This window comes from Mauremys mutica, chromosome 3 (genome assembly GCF_020497125.1).
Source record: "Mauremys mutica isolate MM-2020 ecotype Southern chromosome 3, ASM2049712v1, whole genome shotgun sequence".
Lineage (NCBI taxonomy): Eukaryota > Metazoa > Chordata > Testudines > Geoemydidae > Mauremys > Mauremys mutica.
The window spans coordinates 30,505,398-30,525,689 of record NC_059074.1 but is presented as its reverse complement, the minus strand read 5'-3'; the positions used below and the strand labels follow the sequence as shown (position 1 = coordinate 30,525,689).

At 43.8% G+C, this 20,292-nt stretch overlaps 1 protein-coding gene across 10 annotated transcripts in view; it reads left to right on the top strand.

The window, feature by feature from the left end:
- LPIN1 (lipin 1) overlaps positions 1 to 20,292 on the top strand; it is a 66,274-nt gene that overhangs the window by 11,146 nt on the left and 34,836 nt on the right. For 3 of the 10 annotated variants that reach the window (XM_045010713.1, XM_045010711.1, XM_045010714.1), the window contains 6 exons: positions 3,454 to 3,563; positions 4,749 to 4,881; positions 8,811 to 9,011; positions 13,085 to 13,180; positions 15,315 to 15,649; positions 17,093 to 17,212. In XM_045010713.1, the coding sequence (XP_044866648.1) occupies positions 8,820 to 9,011; positions 13,085 to 13,180; positions 15,315 to 15,649; positions 17,093 to 17,212 (743 nt within the window). In that variant the 5' untranslated portion in view covers positions 3,454 to 3,563; positions 4,749 to 4,881; positions 8,811 to 8,819. Of the gene's footprint in view, positions 1 to 3,453; positions 3,577 to 4,748; positions 4,882 to 8,810; positions 9,012 to 13,084; positions 13,181 to 15,314; positions 15,650 to 17,092; positions 17,213 to 20,292 lie in introns of all 10 variants that reach the window. The other 7 variants (XM_045010716.1, XM_045010712.1, XM_045010715.1 and 4 more) reach the window with 3 other exon arrangements.

Sequence of the window (20,292 nt, the reverse complement as noted above, 5' to 3'; positions counted from 1 at the left end):
TTGCAGCGGTTCTCAGACTTCATTGCATCTTGACCCCTTTCTGACAACAAAAATTAATACAGACCCCAGGAGGAGGGACCGGAGACCAAACCCGCCGAGGTGGCAGGGCCAAAGCTGAAGCCCAAGGGCTTCTCCCCTGGGTGGTGGGGCTTGGGCTTCAGACTTGCTGGGGCCCTTGGCCAACACCAGCCTTGGCAACCCCATTAAAATGCGGCTGCAGTCCACTTTTGGGTCTTGACCCACAGTTTGTGTGAGATAAAGAAATACAAGTATTTGAACAAAAGCATTCTTGTTTGGTATGTGCTTGTGTAACACCAACAGACCCTGGGTGTTGGCAGGCAGGCTTGAACCTGGGAAGCTTAGTGTATGAGCCTCTACTGCATGAGCTAAAGGCCAACTGGCTGTTAGCTAAGACTGTAGAGCAGACTCATTAATCTCTGTCTCTCGCTAAGTGGTCTCAGTGCCACTAGATGGGACAGAACACCGCACTCAGAAGGTGTGTGGGTTACGCTTGCATTTCAAACATGGAAATGCAGAAGTGAACGGGGACCTTTATTTACTAGGATTGAACTGCAGAATATTTCTGATATTTTAAAAATAATGATAGGGCCTAATACATTAAGAGAGGGCAGGTTACTAGGCACCTGGTAGACAAACACAACAGAAGCGTGTGGGAGGGGCATGTTTCAGCAGCTAGGAAGCTGGTGGGCCTGATTTTTCTCCTAGGCTGCTGCCCCTGGACCATGCTGGGGAGGCCTTTGGTACTGGCTTTGGCTAATAGGTATGTGATTAAAATATGATATAATTAAGCCATATTTTTAATATCACAGCCTTTCTTGTTGCTTTTTTTGCTTAATCTTATTTACCAAATAGTCTAAAGCAAACTTCTTTTATCTGTCATGCTGGCAATGAGATATGAATTTTTAAATGCCAGGCATACTATACTTGGAGCTTATAAGGTCATATCATCATGGCCTACATAAGGCTATTTCTGAATAGATGAGTGAGTGATCCATGACTTCAAACAGGTGGAATTTCCTCCTTATTCTTCACTTGGGTGGGTGGCGGCAGGATTTTTCCTCTTCTTCCTTGTGGTGATACCAGGAAGTTTACTCCAGTCCCCGCCCCCAAATGAGCATATCACTTGTCATCTATGGAAGCCAAAGCTGTTTGCTTGGGGGAACCTGTGTATCTGCACTGGTATTCAACCTACCGCAACTCTCCACAGCTTTTTTGTCGCTGGTTCCTCTGTCGTTTGCTGCCCTCCTCACCCTAGAATAGCCCCCTCTTAAGAGTTTTTCACATCACAGAGGGTGAAAGCAGGTCCGTTAATACTGACACTATCAACATGGTTGATCTGCTGAAGACCCAGTGTATTGGGGGTGGGTATGTGGGAACAATGCTGTGGAGAGCAGATCTGTATCTAGCTGTGCACTGTGGACCCTGACTCCTGTGGAACCACCACAGAGACCCTGTGTCAGAGAAAGGGGGAATGAGGGTGTGAAGGTGACCCAGCATATTGGACAGCCCCTATCCAGATCCACACCACCTTTCTGTCCCCTCCACCACATGGGCAGAGGGAACAATATGCCTCCTGATGATCAAGAGTTTAAAAATTAACACACTTCGGGGGAGCTTCAAATACATGTGACCATCCACTTCATCGTCGAGCTCTCATCCCTCTCTTTCCTTATGAAAGAACTTTGTGGCATTTCTAAGATTGTATGCTTAACCATTATGGTCCTATCACCATAACATATGAACATTTTCACAATCTTCAGTGCACTGTATTTATTCTCATAACACCCCCATGAAAGAGGAAGTGCTATCACCCAGATGGGAAACTGAAGCACAGAGAGACTAAATGACTTGACAACGGTCATGTAGAAAGCCTGTGGCAGATCAGGGTCTTAAATCTATAACTCCCAAGTCTTAGGCTGGTGCCCTAACTATTGGACCATCCTTTCTTTCTTCAGGAAAGGTTGGATCTAGGCTTCTGGTTTGGTTTTATCTTAGAGCTAAGCCCAAAGAATGAACTGTGAATCTGGATATTGAATCTGTTCCACAGCTCAGGAGTAGGTGTTCACCACTGGGTACTTGGGTTGGACCCATCTCTAGTGCTCAACAAATATAAAGGACAAGATTTTCAAAATGACTTGTGATTTTGCGTGCCTTTGTTTTTGGATCCTCTACTTGATGCTTGAAAGATAGCCTGATAGTTAGGAAGTGTTGGCTTTTTCAAAGTGCCATGAGTTGAGCACCCCAAAATAGGTTTTAGGTTTTGTATTTCAGTGACAAAGAGCGGTACATCCAATTTTTGAAAATTACAGCAATGACTTTTCATGAGATACTTCAGTCTAATAAATCAGTCATTGTTGTGGTTCGTGTTTAGACATGTAGCATTAATCTTAATTTTGCAAATAGCCATTCAAAGAATTTTCATATGAAGTATATTCTTCCCTTCAGCATGCTTTTAGCATGTCTTTCCAAAATGTACAATCTTATAAGGCTTTTTTCTTGGCAAAGAATAAGCCTTAGAAGAATGCCATAAAGTACTGTAAAAGGAGCTAGTGTTTAATAATGCAAACAGCATTGATCTCTTAGACCCCAGGAAAAAAAAATCAATAATAGTAGGATACTGGCAATTAGAACTCATTTTACAAGTTTTAAAATGATACATTGTGGGCAAAACTCTCCATCCAGTTACACTAGTATGAATAATGACTAACTCATGGAGTCTGGAGGGGCCAAAATGTGGTTTTAGGATGTAACAGTTACTCTTCCTGGTTTTACATCCTTGCAACTGAGACCAGTGGGCAGATCCTTAGCTGGAATTGTCACAGCTCCAGTGACTTTAATGGAACTATGATGATTTACACCAGCTGAGGATCTGTCCTCAGGTTTTGGCCACTTCCAGCATTGCACTGGTTTAGTGAAAAGTTCCTGCTTATTAAAGGGATAGTAAACATTATTATTAACTGTTATTTGTTGTTTGCATTGTTATCGTGTCTAGGGACCCCATTCATGGGTGAGGGTTCCACTGTTCTAGGTGCTGTACAGATATACCAAAAAGACATCTCTGTAGATGTGGGTTTTTTTATTGAGCTTTTGGTTTGCCTTGCATTTTACTGTGCTGCAGATCATCTTCTAGCAGCCTGCCAGACAGCTCTAAGTGCAACATATTTCTGACCCAAGAACTTGTTAACGGCAACTGGAAGTGCAGAGGGGTTACAGGAATCTCCTGATTCTGCTTTGTATATTCTGGTGCATCAATATCATTGTGAAATGCATGCACAGATACTATGTAAGGAGTTATGTGTATATATACTGAAAATGTTATTGAAGTCTATTTCAAGGTATTAGTCACCAGAAAACAGGTTTTCTGTCAGACAAGAGATGTTTAGCCATCTATCTGTTTACGTGTAAATTGACTGTTGTCTCATTCACAATCAGTCGCTTATCACCAGTCTGAACTGAATGCAAATGAAGAATTGTAAAAAGGAATCTCAGAAATAAACTGACAGGAAGAGGAACACAGCAGGGGAAGAGAACCTTATCTTGAGGTGCATATAAAAGGTTTGCTTGAGTATATTTGGGGGTACAAGGGAGATGCCTGGGCATCCCTTAAGTAGGAAGTAAATGGACAGCAGACTTGCTTTGTGAAAAAGTGGTCTCAACTAGAGTTAGCTGAAAACAGTGAAAAGACCTTTGGGTGAGATAAGCTTCTTTAGAGAGGAGGTTAACCTGTTAGCGAAGTTTAGTCTCTAGAAAGCATGTTATGTATGATTTTGTTTTTATATGTAACCATTTGTTCCCAATATTCTTATTCACTATCCCTTGAATCTCTGGTTTTCGATAATAAACTTATCCTTGTGCACACTATAAATATAGCTAAGTGCATTGGTGTTAAGCAAATTACTGGTTCTGAGTTGACTCTTACAAGCAGGCCTGGTAATTCTATGAGTGTTCGGTAGATAAGGGGCTGGACACTACAGGGAATGCCCAAAGGACTTGGTGTGTGCCTATCACAGAGAGAGTGAGCTCCGTGGAGGCCTGGAAGGTAGTGCTTGTGCTGCCAGAGGTTAATGGTTTCAGGGAGCTGATCCACAGCCAGCATAGACAAAACTACTTTGCGCTAAGTGCAGGTGGTGGTAAGAGCCTCAGAACTCTGGGTTACCCCTGGGGAGTGGCACAATGTTACCAAAGTTGTTATTGCATGGGATTTTCAGAAAGCACCAAGTGACTTAGGAGCACAAGTCCTATTGAAAGATAATGGGACTTATATTCCTAAGTGATTTATGTGCTTTTGAAAATCCCATCCATTATTTGATAGCACCCAAAGGTTTGCTAGGCCCCCTTACAAAAGGAACAGAAGTCCTGCTCAAAAGACTTTACAGTCTAAATTTTGATATGACCTAATGAGTGAGGGTGAAGAACAGTAAGGTGGGGAATTGGGATGACAGAAGGGGTACAGGAACATGATTATAAGGTAACTCAGTTAAAAGTATGTGGACATTATTGTGGTGCCTTTTAAAGGTTTTGATTTTGTCGGTATATTTATATATAAAATGGAGAATAAAGATGTAAGACAGTGAACTTAGTAATTGTGGGCCCGTGGGAGAAGTGAACTTTTAGAAGAGATTTAAACGAGGAGGGTGGTGGTGGCTTACGTAGATCAGCCTGGTTTAGATTAGTAAAATATTTAATATGACAGCTAACCATTTGTTTTTGACCTATTCATCTACCAGAAAAAGTGTCTTCATTGGGAGCCCAGTTTTGCAATGCAAAATGCTGAATGTGTCTTACAGTCAAAGTGAGATGAGGATGCTCAGCAGCTCTAAGAATTAGGCTCACGTGTCTTCAGGCTGAAAATGATATCAGGTAGTGGGCAAAGTTGGCTAAGTGCTTTTATTTTCATTGTAGCTACATGTTGTCCCAAGGTATGGATCTGCCTGTACATTCCAGTTCAGTACAAAGAACAAAACAATAGCAATTGGGAAGTTCTAACAGGAGCAGTGCAGATAGTTGGCATAATTTCTCTGATTTTTTTTAAATGAGCTAGGAGCAGAATGGCTTTACATTTTCCCAGTAGCAACAATATTTTCATATGGTATGGCCTTCATTACCATACAGAGAAAGATTGTCTTTCTACATTGTGTTCTTGTGGAGGTCAGAGGGCCACTATTTCATGTAGGGAACACTAAAGGTTATATCCCCTGAGCTGAAGTTGTTTATTCTTGGAACTGCTTCCTGGATAGCGAGTAAAAGACTTCTAGGAGCAACAGGAGTACAACATGTTGCCAAGCCCATGTGCAGCCTCCTTGGGAATTGAGGAATGTTTCCTGGAATGCTGACATTCTCTGGAACTGGCCCTGGACCCAGAATATAAACTCTCAGACCTCTGTAGGCGCTGAACAATTTAAGCTTTGATTGTATTGCTCTTTTAAAATTAAACGTGGTTGGGAATCTCAGTCAGAATTCTGAATTACTTCATGCTGTAAATAGCCTTGTGCCCCTTTCATGCCCTGAAAGTACAACCACTAAAGCATTTTTCAGAAGTTTGAAGCAATCCCAAAAGTTTTCCCTAGTTTTCATCAGCTCTGTCTGGTAGCCAGCAGTTTAAAAAGTACCAGATCCAGTTTGCCTGGACTTCATTTTGGAAATGAATGAGGATGTATGAAAATACACAAAGATGGAATAGGATTTCTTTATGGTCAGGGAATGTTGGACATTGAACAAGTGAACAAAGCACTAGAGGCAAAGGCATTATTGAGGGGCTAAAGTCATCTGAGCTGGTGCAAAGTGCACCTTGACTTTCTGCACTCTCAGAGGGCTTCATTCTAGGGCGACCAGACAGCAAGTGTGAAAAATTGGGACAGGGGTTGGGGAATAATAGGAGCCTATATAAGAAAAACACTGAAAAATCAGGACTGTCCCTATAAAATCAGGACATCTGGTCACCCTACTTCATTCTGAGGACAGGCAGTATTGCTGTGATATCTGCTGGGTGAGGGTAACTTTAAAATCCTCTCATGGCTGCTTAGGAGCCCCACTGGAGTAAGCTGCTGAGGGGATGCACTGAATCAGCACATCTCCCGTCCTCTTCCCTGGCTGGCATCACTGGGACTATGCTGGCCTCCCAAGTCCCCTCTCACGTGAGGAGAGTTTGTGGCTTCTTTGCAACCACTCAACTACTAGACATTCTGTTGTTGCAGGACTCTGCCAGGGCCTATGGCAGTATCAGGCATAGGCTGGGGTGAATCAGGGCTGGGCCCAAGTGGAACAATCTTTAAATTTGTCTGAGCTGAAAATAAAATCTGTTTCTTACTAGATCTTAGTTTAAAAAAAAAATCGCCAAGTAGAAACAACGGTAATATTTCCAAAGCAGCAGTCTGTGCCCAGAACACTAGCTACACTAGGATACTGCTGCTGCCTCTTAAACATGCATTCAGACAGATGCATGTGTAATCAAAGAGCCCATAGAGGGAGAGTGGTTGGCTCCCTTTCTTGATAGTAGAAGGTTTTACTCCTATGTGCCAGTTAGTGAATAACTAATTTTAACAAATAATCAGGAACATATTTTCTAAATACAGTGTTACCTGAATTTAGCAGAATAAATAATAAACAGGAGACATTTCATATTCATAAAGATTAATGAGCTCCCTGCATAGGACTGTATACCTCTTTCAGCTATTTCAAAGCTCCAGTATCATTCCAGCATCCATTGGCACACCATGTGGGTTTGGGCTCCTCTCTGAAAATGTTCACACCATGAACCCATTACTTAATTACAAACATCCATATATTAATTATATTACATTAGTGCTCAAGTTCCCAAAACTTCCCATTATAAGAGCCTGTTTTGAGTTGCTTATAATTTTGCCAGACTTTAACCATTTGAGAGAAGCTTTTCTATGCTGGAAATCAGCCTCAGGCTGAAATTTCATAGAAAATTTCAGATGAGTCACTTCAGCCATTTCCAAGAATGAAGTTAGTGAAAAATACACTGTTTTGGCCATGTTAGAAATGCTGAGAACTTCTCAGTTGAAAAGCTGTAGTATCCCCATTCTTTGGAATAGGGACTTGAAATTTGGCAGGGTGGTGACCTTTTTGTTAGGGCTTTGCCTTTTGCTTTCCCTGTGAAATCCACCGTAATTTGACCAAGTTATAATCCTTTGAAAAATCTCAACATGCTGCGTGAGGAGCTCCCTGATGAGCTGAAAATCAAAAAGGAATCATACAAAAAGTGGAGACATGGACAGATTGCTAAGGATGAGTGTAAAAAATAGCACAAGTATGCAAGGACACAATTAGAAAGGCAAAGGCACAAAATATGTTTCACCTCGCAAGGGGAACAATAAAAAGAGGTTCTATAAATATATTAGATTTAAGAGGAAGAGGAAGGAAAGTGTAGGTCTATTATTTAATGGGGAAGGAGAGCAAATAACAGATGATACAGAGGAGGCTGAGATGTTAAATGCCTTTTTTGCTTCAGTCTTCACTAGGAAGGTTAATTGTGACCAAATGCTTAAGACAATTAACAACAAGGGGGAAGATTCTTGGGCCAGAATAGGGGAAAAAACAGGTTAAAGAATATTTAGATAAGTTAGATGTATTTAAGTCAGGAGGGCCAGATGAAATTCACCCTACAGTACTCAAGGAACTAGCTGAAGCAATCCCTGAATCATTAGCGATTATCTTCAAGAATGGTTGGAGGGCAAGTGAGGTCCCAGAGGACTAGGGAAGAGCACAAACAGTACTATCTTCAAAGAAAAAGAGGACCCAGAAATTGTAGACCAGTCCACCTAACTTCGATACCTGGAACGTAAGGCTTTTGACACAGTCCCACATGATGCTCTCATAAGCAAACTAGGGAAATACTGTTTAGATGAAAATACCTTAAAGTGGGTGCATAACAGGCTGGGGCCCCCTTTCATTATGATATAACGTTTAATTCAGGTTTCAGTCAAGTCTGATCATCTAGTCTGACCTCCTGTATAATGCAGGGCAAAGAATGTCCCCCAAAATAATTGCTAGAGCAGATCTTTTAGAAAAACTTCCAATTAGTATGTGATCATGTATTTTTTTTGACAGAAAAAGTCTTATGAAGTTTCTCTCTCTCCTTTTGTACTGGAGTGGGAGATTTGCTATTGACTTAAATGGTGGTGGGAGAATTGGACCAGTGGAGGGGCAACCCACTTGCCCAATCCAGCTACACAGGCCAGGCATACTCAGTATTGAAAACCAAAGAAAGCGACGTAGTGGAGGAGGGATATGAAACAAAAAAGCTTGTCAATTTAGATACAGTTGGAGCAATATTTGGGAGTTGCAGCATCTGAAAGTCCGACTGTGGTTTAGAATACAGCTGCTCTCTGGAGTTTTGGAAGTACACCTCTACCTTGATATAACGCTGTTCTTGGGAGCCAAAAAAATCTTATTGTGTTATAGGTGAAACTGCGTTATATCGAACTTGCTTTGATCCACCAGAGTGCGCAGCCCCGCCCCTCCCCGAGCACTGCTATACTGCGTTATATCCGAATTCATGTTATATCGGGTCGCGTTATATTGAGGTAGAGGTGTAGTTATCACTCTGAGTTATGAGCTGCACTTTATTTTGCCTTCTAGTGTCTGTTCAAAAGTACAGCCACTGTAAATAAATTAGACTGGGTATTCCCATTCTGTGTGAAATCATTTCTTTTCTAACATGAAAATAATTCATTGCTGGAATCTAAATGTTTCTGGATTGTTCAGAAGTCTTGAAAGTATCAGATTTTTTTGACTACATGCATCTTCTGTATGCTTCTTTTCAGGCACAAACCATGAATTACGTTGGGCAGTTAGCAGGCCAAGTATTTTTTACTGTGAAGGAGCTCTACAAGGGATTAAATCCTGCCACGCTATCTGGATGTATTGATATAATTGTCGTACATCAGCCAGATGGAAGTCTTCAGTGTTCCCCTTTCCATGTGCGCTTTGGGAAAATGGGGGTTCTGCGTTCTAGAGAGAAAGTGGTAAGAAAAAAGAAGTCTTGTTACTTCTCTTGTTTGTGAACTCATTGCATGTAGATACAGAATATATTAAGAATGTAGCAGTCAAAGCTTTCATTAGAGGGTCTTTATAAAGAGCCTAAATTGTATTTTCAAGGTTCAGTTGAAATGGTTGATAATGCTATCATTATTTTAATGTGTAGACAGTTGATCATAATAACTACAAACCAAACTACAGGTAGGCAAATGTATTGATTGAAAATACAATTTCCATGTCTACATTTAGACTTTTACTTGGATTTTCACAAACTATAACTATGGCTCATGTTATTTAACTTGAAAATATTTATAGGATTGTGTTGGCATATTGACAAATATTTTAATTGAAGTACACCTCAAGATTCCTCTCATTATAGCTAAACTTTAAAGTTTTGCTGTGGTTTCTGTTAAATAATCTATACATGCTCATGATGAAATACTTCCCATAATTGTTGCAAAATTCCTTTTCAATATGGCAAAAGGTTGACAGTACAGACCTAGGTTAACATTAAATTCTCATGGTTCTACACTAGGACCTTGTTGTTCATCATGTTTATTAATGACCTGGAAAAAAGATGTGAAGGGTGAGATGGTAAAATTTGCAGATGGCAAAATTATTTAGGTTATTCAAAGCTAGAGAAAGCTGTGAGAGACTTCAGAGGAACCTAACAAAGCTAGGAGAACTGGCAGCCTCATGTCAAATGAAAGCCACTGGTGACAAATGCATGATAATTTGTACTACTTACAGTTAATTTAGAACCTAAAATGTGTGTAATCACTCAGGAAACAGATCTGATCTGAGTGTCATTGTGGGTAGCTGAGTGAAAATTGTTGCTCACTACTTCTGAGTCAAAAAGGAAAAGTGTGTATAAAGAATGGGTAGAAAATACTGGATAATGTCATTACATACATCAGTTGGATGCCCTGGCCTGAAATACTGTGTTCAGTTATGGTCACCCTAATCTCAAAAATGATTTAACAAATAGAATGGGTGACTGAAATGATTAGAGGCATAGAGATACTTCCGGCATGGAGGAGAGATTGAAAAGATTGGGGCTATGACAATGATTAAACAACAACAATGAATGGTGTGGAGATGGCAAATCAGGTTTTCCTAGGTCTCCTTTATCATAGTGTCAAGACAGGGGGCATTTAATGAACTTGAAAGGCAATACATTTACAACTGATAAAAGGAAATACAGACAAATTGTACATTGAGTGAAAATGTGATACTTTTTGATCAAAAGTATCACTGAGGTCAAGAGCTTAGTAGGATTGAAAATAGATTAGAAATTTATGTGGCTAATGCAACATTGTAGCAAAGCAAAGACTCACCGGCGCCGCCTGCTGGTCATCCTGGGAATTAGCTGTTGTCCATCCCAGAGCGCCCTCTGCAGGCCGGTGTCTCACCTGCCTTAGGGCCCCTGTGTCCCTCCCAGTCCCCGGTACCTTTTACCTCAGGGTTCTGCGCTGCAGTACCCCCGCTCTGGGTCTCCCCTCCCAGGGGAACCCCCAAGTCTCTACACCCACCTTGCCTCAGTGAATACTGTGAGTCATCATCTAGCCCCGTCTCACTGGGGCAAACTGCAGTCTGTAAACGCCACTCATCATCAGCAAGGGGTAGGACCTGCTGCCTTTGCCTATCCCCGGGCTGCCCCTCTGCAGCCCCCAGAACCTGTTTTGGTCTTTAACCAGGCTCGCAGCCTGGGGATTTGCCAGTCTGGAGCTCCCCAGCTTCCCCTTGCCTTTCCCCTATACCCTGAGCTTCCAGGCAGCCATGTCCTTCTCCCTCCAAAGCTGGAGAGAAACTGACTCAATCCCTGGCTCGCAGCCTGTTTATAGGGCCAGCTGTGCCCTAACTGAGGCATGGCCCCAGCTGTGGCTGCTTCCTCAATCAGCCCAGCCTTTCACAGGAGCGGGGTAACTGCCTTGCTACATCCTCCCGCCCCCTCCTCAAAATCCCACCACCATGGGAAGGGGAGTTCTCGAGCCTGTGCAACCTGGAGATGTCCCACCAGTCACACTCATCGCTCCTCATTGTCCTTCAATTTTAGAGCCAGATCTTTTTCCCGGTGGGCTTTTTGTAGCTCCACCTCTGCTGTCTGGCAGGCCTGTTCTGCAGCCTTGAGCCGTGCCCTCAGGTCCGTATCTCCCAGACCCTCCACCCTCAGGGGCTGGGTCCACTTGGTGGCCTGTCCCACGACCACCTGGGTCCCGGCCTCTTGCAGGCCCCACTCTGTCTGGGTTTCCTCATTGGCGACTAGCTCAGTGACGGTCTGGGTCCCAACCTCCTGCTGGGTCCCCTCCATCTCCGTCGTTGCCTCCGCCACCTCCCATAGGTGGCCCAATGGCCAGTCAGCCATTCTTTGCTGCCTCCACCCTGCCCTTCAAGGGGCAGTGCCTCTTAACGTGGCCTGGTTTCTGGCAGCCCTAGCAGGCTCCCCACCTCCTCGCTGCATTGGGCCTCTTCCCCTCCTTCCTGGGCCTAGGCCTCCCTGGGCCATGTTCCCTGGGCCTGGGCAGTCCCTCGGCAAGTACCCTCCGTGCCCAAAGGCCCAACATGTCCATCCCTTCCTGGGTTTCTTCACCCAATGGGCCTTCCTAGGGTCTTGTCCCTTTGTCCATTCTGGGTGAGGCTCCTTGCCCCCAACCCAGTAGGGACAGTCCTGTCTCATAACACGCATAACAAGTCCAGCACTCAGCCCCAGGCCTCCTGGCCCTGGTGCTTGGCTTTCCGTTATGCTCTTGGCGGCTCCTCAGAAACTCCTTCCGGTAGAGCTTTACCATGGCTCGCTGCTCCCTTGCCAGCTGCCCTAACTGTTCGTGGAGGGCCCACTGCCCCTCCCATAGTCCCTCTTGGGTCTCCCGGATCCTCTGCAGGTCATCTGCCACCTTCCACCAGGGCACCGACACTGGGGCCCAACCAGAGATGGCACCTGGGGTCTCCGCCAAGAAAACCCCAGTGTAGCCAGGATCCATCGTCCCCTTTCTCCGGACAATAGTCCCTCAGTCCTTGCCCTGCCCCTTGTATCAGGGGTGGACCACCTATGCCCACATTCTCCACCACATGGAGTGAAGCAAAGACTCACCGGCATGACACCTCCTGATGGTCGTCCTGGGAATTATCTCTTGTCCAGCCCAGAGCACCCTCTGCAGACTGGTGTCTCGCCTACCTTTAGGGCCCTGTGTCCCTCCTGGACCCTGGTGCCTTTTACCTCATGGTTCTGCCCTGCAGTACCCCCACTCTGGGTCTCCCCTCCCAGAGGAACCCCCAAGCCTCTACACCCACCTTGCCTCAGTGGCTATTGCCAGTCGTCCTCTACCCCCTCTCACTGGGGCAAACTGCAGTCTGTAAACGCCACTCATCATTGGCCAGGAGGTAGGACCTGCTGCCTTTGCCTATCCCCGGGCTGCCCTTCTGCAGCCCCCAGTACCTGTTTTGGTCTTTAACCAGGCGCACAGCTCCTCAGCCCTGTTCTGTTCTGTTCTGTTCTGTTCTGTTCTGTGAGCTCCCAGACAGCCAGGTCCTTCTTCCTCCAAAGCTGGAGAGAGACTGACTCAGTCCCTGGGACACAGCCCTTTATAGGGCCAGCTGTGGTCTAATTGGGGTGTAGCCCCAGCTGTGGCTGCTTCCCCAGTCAGCCTAGCCTTTCACAGGAGCAGGGTAACTGCCCTGCTACAAACATCTACAGTTACATTAGATAAAACACAGAATTTTTTTATATGGGATAAAGCTTTCATGATTCAGGGTGCAAGCCAACCATTAATTAACCAAAAGAACGAGGAGTCCTTGTGGCACCACAAGGACTCCTCGTTGTTTTTGCTGATACAGACTAACACGGCTACCACTCTGAAACCTGTCATTAACTAACAGAGGTTAGCAAGATACTGCCCCAAGAGGCAGCTTTCCCCATAATTATCTACTATAGGTTTCTTTCACCTTCCTCTGAAGCATCTGACCAGTGTCAGGGACAGGATAGAGCAATAGAAGGAATTGATATGGCAGTTCTTCTGTTCCTAAGATTGCTTTATTTTTATTGTTTTTTTTCCCCCCCAAGGTTGACATAGAAATTAATGGTGAACCTGTAGATTTGCACATGAAACTAGGAGACAATGGAGAGGCATTTTTTGTACAGGAAATGGACAATGATCAGGTAATGTCTAAAGATGATTTTCATTTGTCAACATTCTGATGCATACATTGTGGCAGCGATTTTGAATTTAGGGCTTTTGTTTAAAAATATACCTCGATCTAGTATATGTTTTACTGTGTCATTCTGACAGTTGCTGTGCATTTTTTCTCACAGAGGAGTTTGGTACTGGATTAAATTAGCATTTCAGGTTTGACAGCTTGGCAAAGCCCATTGTCAAAGTAATAAGTAAGGCCCAAATGTGCGTATGGTGTGTGTGCGCGCGCGCGCATGCGCACACAGGCACAAAAATATGTACACTTTAGCACATTCCAAATATCCGCAAGTACATTGCCTAATGCACACTTGTAATCAGTGATTTACACTGCCTAGGCCTATGCTTGCACAAATCTCTGATTTGTGTGTGTGCATTGAGCATTGTGCTTATGCAAAAGTACGCATGTCCTTTTAAACATTTGGTCTTAAAGTGTTCATGTTACTCATTAAAGGTATGATTCTGCACCCATTACTCACACTGAAAACTACTTAAACTAGAACTCCTGTTGTGAGAATCTGTGATTAACTGCTATGCACTTTAAATGAGGGCCATACTGATGTTGATGACACTTCCCACAAGGTAGAGAAGGGGAAACCTTTTAAGGGTATTTGCTTTAGGAGTATGCAACAATTGTTTTGATTCTCCAACATGAGACAACTTTTTAAACCCTGATGCACCAGTTTAGTCCCATTAACTTCAGTTATGAGTTGCATCCATGAACAATCTTTCTCCCCACGTCTTTACATCTAAATATATTAGATGGTAGCAATCGTTTCCAGATAAACAAGATTGCTAGGAAACTTTCCACATGTATTTTAGAGGGAGTGTGTATATTATTTAGTGTATATAACCACATAAACAGAATCTTTGGGAAAGTTCTGGTCTCCATGAAATCTTGACATTGTGTGATACAAGTCATACCTGTCACTGATGCAGAGGTTACCAGCTCCCTACTGTTTCCTGAGTCTGACCGCACTCCTGTCCCTGTTCTTTTATTAGTTGTCCCCCGAACTCAGTTGGGTTTTGAGGTCCTGTAGGTCCTCCCCTTAGGCTGAGAGGGGGATCCTTTAGCTTCCGCCCGCCCACTTCCCGGAACCCAATAGGTACTGTTTCCTGAGAGTGGTGTGATCGTCACGCAGATCATGGGGGCATGACTAGGGCATAAGTTATGAATCTTCACTTAAGAAATAGTGGTTCCATTGCTTAATAAGCATTGAATTCTGCCCTGGGATGTGCACAGTGCCTGCAAAGCTCCCATTCAACTGGAGCCTAAGCAATCATCTAATATATGTTCGAGTTGCCTTGTGTGAAAAGCGAAAGGAACAATTGTGTTAGAAGGCAGAGCCCTAACTGAATGTGGAAGTGAAGGCGCCTTCCAGGGTGCAGCATATGCTCCACTGTGTACCTGGGTAGTTCGATGAGCCTTTTGTTGGGTGGGGTGTGGCTCTGCCTCCTCCCTTCCTGTCCTCCTTTGGCAGGGAGACCGCAGCTTGTTGGGGCACACGGCAGAAGCAGTCTCTGTGTTCAGGGAGTGTAGGGACAGTCATTGTGCCTCTGGGTGGGACAGCGTGTGGAAGCTTCTCAGGCCTCTCCTTGCATCCATGCTGGGGCCTGTCACAGTCTAGCCCAGTGTCTCCATTCTGATGTGTTAACAATTGAGATGAGCCTGAGCCACAAGCTTTGGGTGTGGATCCAGAGCAGAGTGTGTGGAGGTTTGGATCTAGGATTCTGGTTCAGGCCCATTAGAGAGACAGAGAGTGCTGAGCTATTAAGATGGATCAGACTTACCCCAAAATTCCATGTTGTTTGGTTCTTCTGGTTCTGGCCTATATCTAGCATCAGCTGGCTAGAGACATGGGCCAGTATTAGCTATACAGAAGAACCTCTTAGTGCAAGTACCTCTAGGAACTGCCACTCTGAAACCGTTCCCCCACGGCTTGGAGCCTAGGGAGCACACATGGGGAAGGGGCACTCTGGGCCTGAGTTGTTTTGATAGTCAGTTGGGTTAATGGACAGAGACCATTCTGCTCAGATGCTAGACCTTTATTTTTGACTGTGGGAGGGAATAATATACCCCCTGGTTTTGATTTTTGTCTTCAGGAGGTAATTCCTTACCACCTTGCTACCTCCCCCATTCTATCAGAGGGAGCTGCTCTGATGGAATCACAGCTGAAGAGAAACTTAATGGACAGGGTGAGGAACCTGGAGTCCACTGGATCCTCACAGGTATCAATCCCCGGTCTTGCTTCCCAGTCTGCTATAGAAAGCTCCTCGATTTGTGTCTCTGTGAAGAAAAGAAGGAAGAGGAGGAGGAAATCTACCCATAAACTTGACAGTTTAAAAAGAGAAGAGCATGGAGACACATCAGAAGATGAAGAAATGTTTTCTATACAGATTAGTTCAGAGGAAGAGAATGAGCCCGTGGACAATATGAGGTATCATCATTTATAATGTAGATCTAATGCCAGATTGAAAGGATTAAATGTTTCTTGCATGTATTGCACAGAGAGGGGACTCGGGTGTTTTTCTGGATGTGTGTGTAAAAATGTCCTTCTGAATTAATAACCAAACCCTGAAAACTAGTTATGAAATCCGAGAGACTTCTGGTCTGAAACCAACATGGAGAAAACCCCTTTTTAGTTTGGCTATTACTCCCTGGTAATGTATAGGTACAGGAATCTAATAGATACCCATGATCATAGCCTTAGCTAGTGTAAATTAGCATTCCTGCATTGATTTCAGTGGACCTACCCTGATATACACCAGCAGAGAATTTGGCCTATACTCTATCTTGTGTCCATACAGTGGATAAAACATTCTCATGATTAATCCAGAATATCCAGATCCACTAATTACTGGAGCTATAATTGTGCAGACCCCATAGATCCTGAAGTTACAAGCATGGAGAGCCAACCGCTCTGTGAGTCCTCTCTTGGACCTCTTTGTTCAGCTCTGCAGTTGGCTCTCCCTTGTTTTCCTCTCCCTACCTGTGTTTCAGAGCAACAATAGCTCATGGGTGCATTTCTGCTTTGAAATCTGGCAGAATAGGAGGGAAGCTTGTGACGTACAGTGGTTATTGCTTCGGATTTATCACCTCCTACTATATGCACTTCCCACCCGCCATACATCTACTCTGAACCAGAAAAGCTCCATCTCCACAGTCTGTGTACAAAAGGGATGTTGAGGATTCAGAAGGTGAGAGTAGCATGTAGCAGAGTCATTGCTTCCCCCTTCCGTTGCCCCCATCCACTTCTGCAGATTTCAGCTTCCCTCCAGCAGCACACATGGCTGAGGAGCATCTGGCCCTGAGAATGAGTTTTAATCTAGGAAATTGACAGCAAAGTGACCAGGAGAATGATATCTGTGGAGCTATAGGGTGTGAGTCAGACTGGGACTTTCTCTCACAATTTGATTTATACCAACATCTGGGTGTCTTCTTACTAGAACAGGGATCGGCAACCTTTGGCACGTGGCCTGCCAGGGTAAGCACCCTGGCAGGCCAGGCCGGTTTGTTTACCTGCTGTGTCCGCAGGTTCGGCCGATCGTGGCTCCCACTGGCTGCTGTTCGCTGCTCCAGGCCAATGGGGTAGTTGAGGAGTGGCAGCCAGCACATCCCTCAGCTCGCGCCACTTTCCCCAGCCCCCACTGGCCTGGAGTGGCGAACCACGGCCAGTGGGAGCCGCGATCGGCCGAACCTGCAGATGCGGCAGGTAAACAAACTGGCCCGGCCCTCCAGTGTGCTTACCCTGGCAAGCCGCGTGTCAAACGTTGCCAATCCCTGTACTAGAACATGTCTGCATTATTCTGTCTATTAACTGAGATACGAGGAAATTTAATATTCAAACATTATTTTAACTTCCATTTTTTTTTATGCTCAGGATATCTGTTACGGATGAGTTTAGTGAAGAAGTGTCTGAAATAAATGCTTCTGGAATCAGTATGCTTTCACAGTCTGCACCATACGCCCATTCAGATGGAGAGTGGTCACACCTTCAGAGGTACAGTATACAGAAGTATAATATATAGGTTTTTTAAAACAATTTCTCCTTCCTCATTTAGTCCTACTTGCTGCCTTCTCAAGTCTTGTGGAGTCAAGCATTGTCACTATCAAACTACTAGATGAATACCTTCTACAGTCGAATATGCAGTATTGTTGTAGCCATGTCAGTCCCAGGATGTTAGAGAGACAAGGTGGGTGAGATAATATCTTTTATTGAACCAACTTCTGTTAGTGAGAGAGACAAGTTTTTGAGCAACACACAGCTCTTTTCAGGTCTGGGAAAGGTACTCCCAATGTCACATTTGCATTTAGCTATGACGCTGGGAGAACCTTTCCCAGACCTGAAGAAGAGCTCTGTGGGGCTTGAAAGCTTGTCTCTGTCACCAATAGAAGTTGGTCCAATAAAAGATATTGCCTCACCCACCTTGTCTCTACATTTGAATTCTGACAGTATGCAACAGCTTTAGGGCAACTCAACTCTCTCACTTCAAATGTGGACTATGCTGTGTTTGAATCCTAGAATATTTGTTCCCTTAATCTGGTCACATGCCCAGTGCTGATCTTTGAAGTTGGAAATCATGCTGCCCTAAACCAAAAATTCATTTGTCCAGAAACAATGATCGAATCCTGCAGCAATTACTCACATGTGTAGTAACACTCATGGAACTTGAATCCATGCTACACAGAAAGACTTTAATGAATTTAGTCATGAGTCTATTTTTTTGTACTTTTTTTTTTTTTAACCTTCCAAGAACTTGCAAGATTGCACTCTACTATGCAGGGTTGTGAGTTCAATCCTTGAGGGGGCCACTTAGGGATCTGGGGCAAAAATCAATACTTGGTCCTGCTAGTGAAGGCAGGGGGCTGGACTCGATGACCTTTTGAGGTCCTTCCAGTTCTAGGAGATAGGTATATCTTCAATTATTATATTATTATAATATGTAAAAAACCCAAGATTCTTTATGATTGAAGAAAATAAGCTTCCTTTGTCTATTTCAAAAAGCTATTTCTTTAGTTACAAAAGTGACTATAACATGGAATGTTCATTATAGGTAATAAACACATATACATACAGCATACTATATACATATATTTCTTATGCATTTCTTGTTTAATACTCTTTGTGTACACACAGGGTGGGTGTGCATACATTAGAATCAAAGTGTGTCAATTTGGATTGCATTTCTTCCTCCTGAGGAACAGCCTCAAAGCTGTTCAGTTGACATCAGACAGGTCCTCTTTCCGCATGTGACAGTGAGGTTCCAGTGAAGTCTATTTCTTGGTGACTTGGTGGCTGGTTTGAACTGTATGCTACCTTTGTGCTTCTTGATTACAGTGCTCAGATTTTGAAAACTTGAGATGTACAGTCCTGTTTTCAAATGGCCTTTGAGTGCCTGAAGAGCTTGTATTAATTAGCACCTATTTTGAATAATGACACCCAGTTTTTCTCTCTTTCAATGTATCGTGCTATCCAGTAAGCCTATAGATTGCACAGGGCCATCCTATCATCTCACTGTTCCAGCAGATGGAGGCCTATCTAGTTCTTGTCCTCATCAATCCTCTCACTTCCCTGCTACAGACAGGTAGAGGAGTTATTCTCCCTCTCTTGGGATGTGTGATTAATCCTTTAATGCATTAACAGTATGCAAATTTTGCCTAACTTACAAAGCTGCTTATTACTAACCTAGACACTTGGGAGGAAAATGCAAGATAGCAGAAATTCCTTTACTTACCTCCTACCTGAGCTTTGAATGTAGAGAAGTTGCACAGAGAAGCCCTGCATTGCACTGTGATGGGTAATATAACATCAGTATAATGAGGAAAAGGATTAGAAAAATGGAAAAAAGACCAAGAAAACATCCAAGGACAAATGCTCCAGCTCCTCGGCTGGTGTTAATTGCTGTAGTTCTATTGAAGTTAATGCAGACATTTCGTTTTGGGCTTTCTGTAGTTTAATTTAAAAAAAAAGTTATTTCCATTTCACAGAAAACGGTGTCTTCCTGCGGAGTTTGCTTTCCCTCTATGGTAACACAGTGTTTTTAAATGAAAAATCTAAAACCCCTCACGAGATGATGCTTAATCAGACAAGAGAGGGGGCGGTATGAGTGAGGGAGCCTTTTTCTCTTGTCCTCCTATCTTTATTCTTTGGGTGGGGGATGGAAGCTTTTCTGTACTTTGGAATGTAGGGGAGAGAGCATCTGTAGAGAGGAAGGATGGTCCAGGCAATAGCATAGGACTTAGGAGACCTAGATTAAAGTCCCTACTGTGCTACATCCTTCTTATGTAACTATGGGCAAGTCACTTAGCCTCTCTGCACCACCATTCCCCATCAGCATTTAAATAACAACTGATGAAGATATGGTAGTAGGCTGTCTTTCCCACGCTTGAGGATTTCCGCTGAGATGCCATCTTTTCCAGGAGCCTTGCCACTTGATAGCAAATCAATGGCCTTGCTTAGTTCTTCTACAGTGGGCTCCACATCTAGCTCTGGCATGACCTGTAGAGTTGGTATTTGGTCCAGTGATTTGTAGGTGATGTTTCTTTCTTGTGTGTATACCTCTGACTTCACAAAAGTCATCTTACTGGGCCTACAACAGCTGGCGAATCGTGTCTACCCTGAATCACAGTGCGGATTCTGGGCTGGAAGATCAACTATAGACATGGTATTTTCTCTGAGTCAACTCCAAAAAAAGTGCAGAGAGCAAAACTGACCATTGTATATTGCCTTTGTGGACCTAACCAAAGCATTCAACACAATCAGCAGAGCAGGTCTGTTTGTAATACTAGAAAAGATAGGATGCCCACCAACCCTGCTATGTCTTATATGTTCATTCCACAACAACATGACAGCAACTGTCCAGTTTGATAGATCCACTTTGGACAGCTTTGAGATGAAAAGTGGAGTGAAGCAAGGATGTGTTCTTGCCCCTACACTCTTTGGAATCTTCTTCTCGGTACTTTTGAACTGTGCGTTTCAGTACATGAAAGATGGAGTGTATCTCCACACAAGATCGGATGGGAAACTCTCTTCAACCTATCATGACTTAACTCAAAGACCAAAGTCAAAAAGGTGCTAAT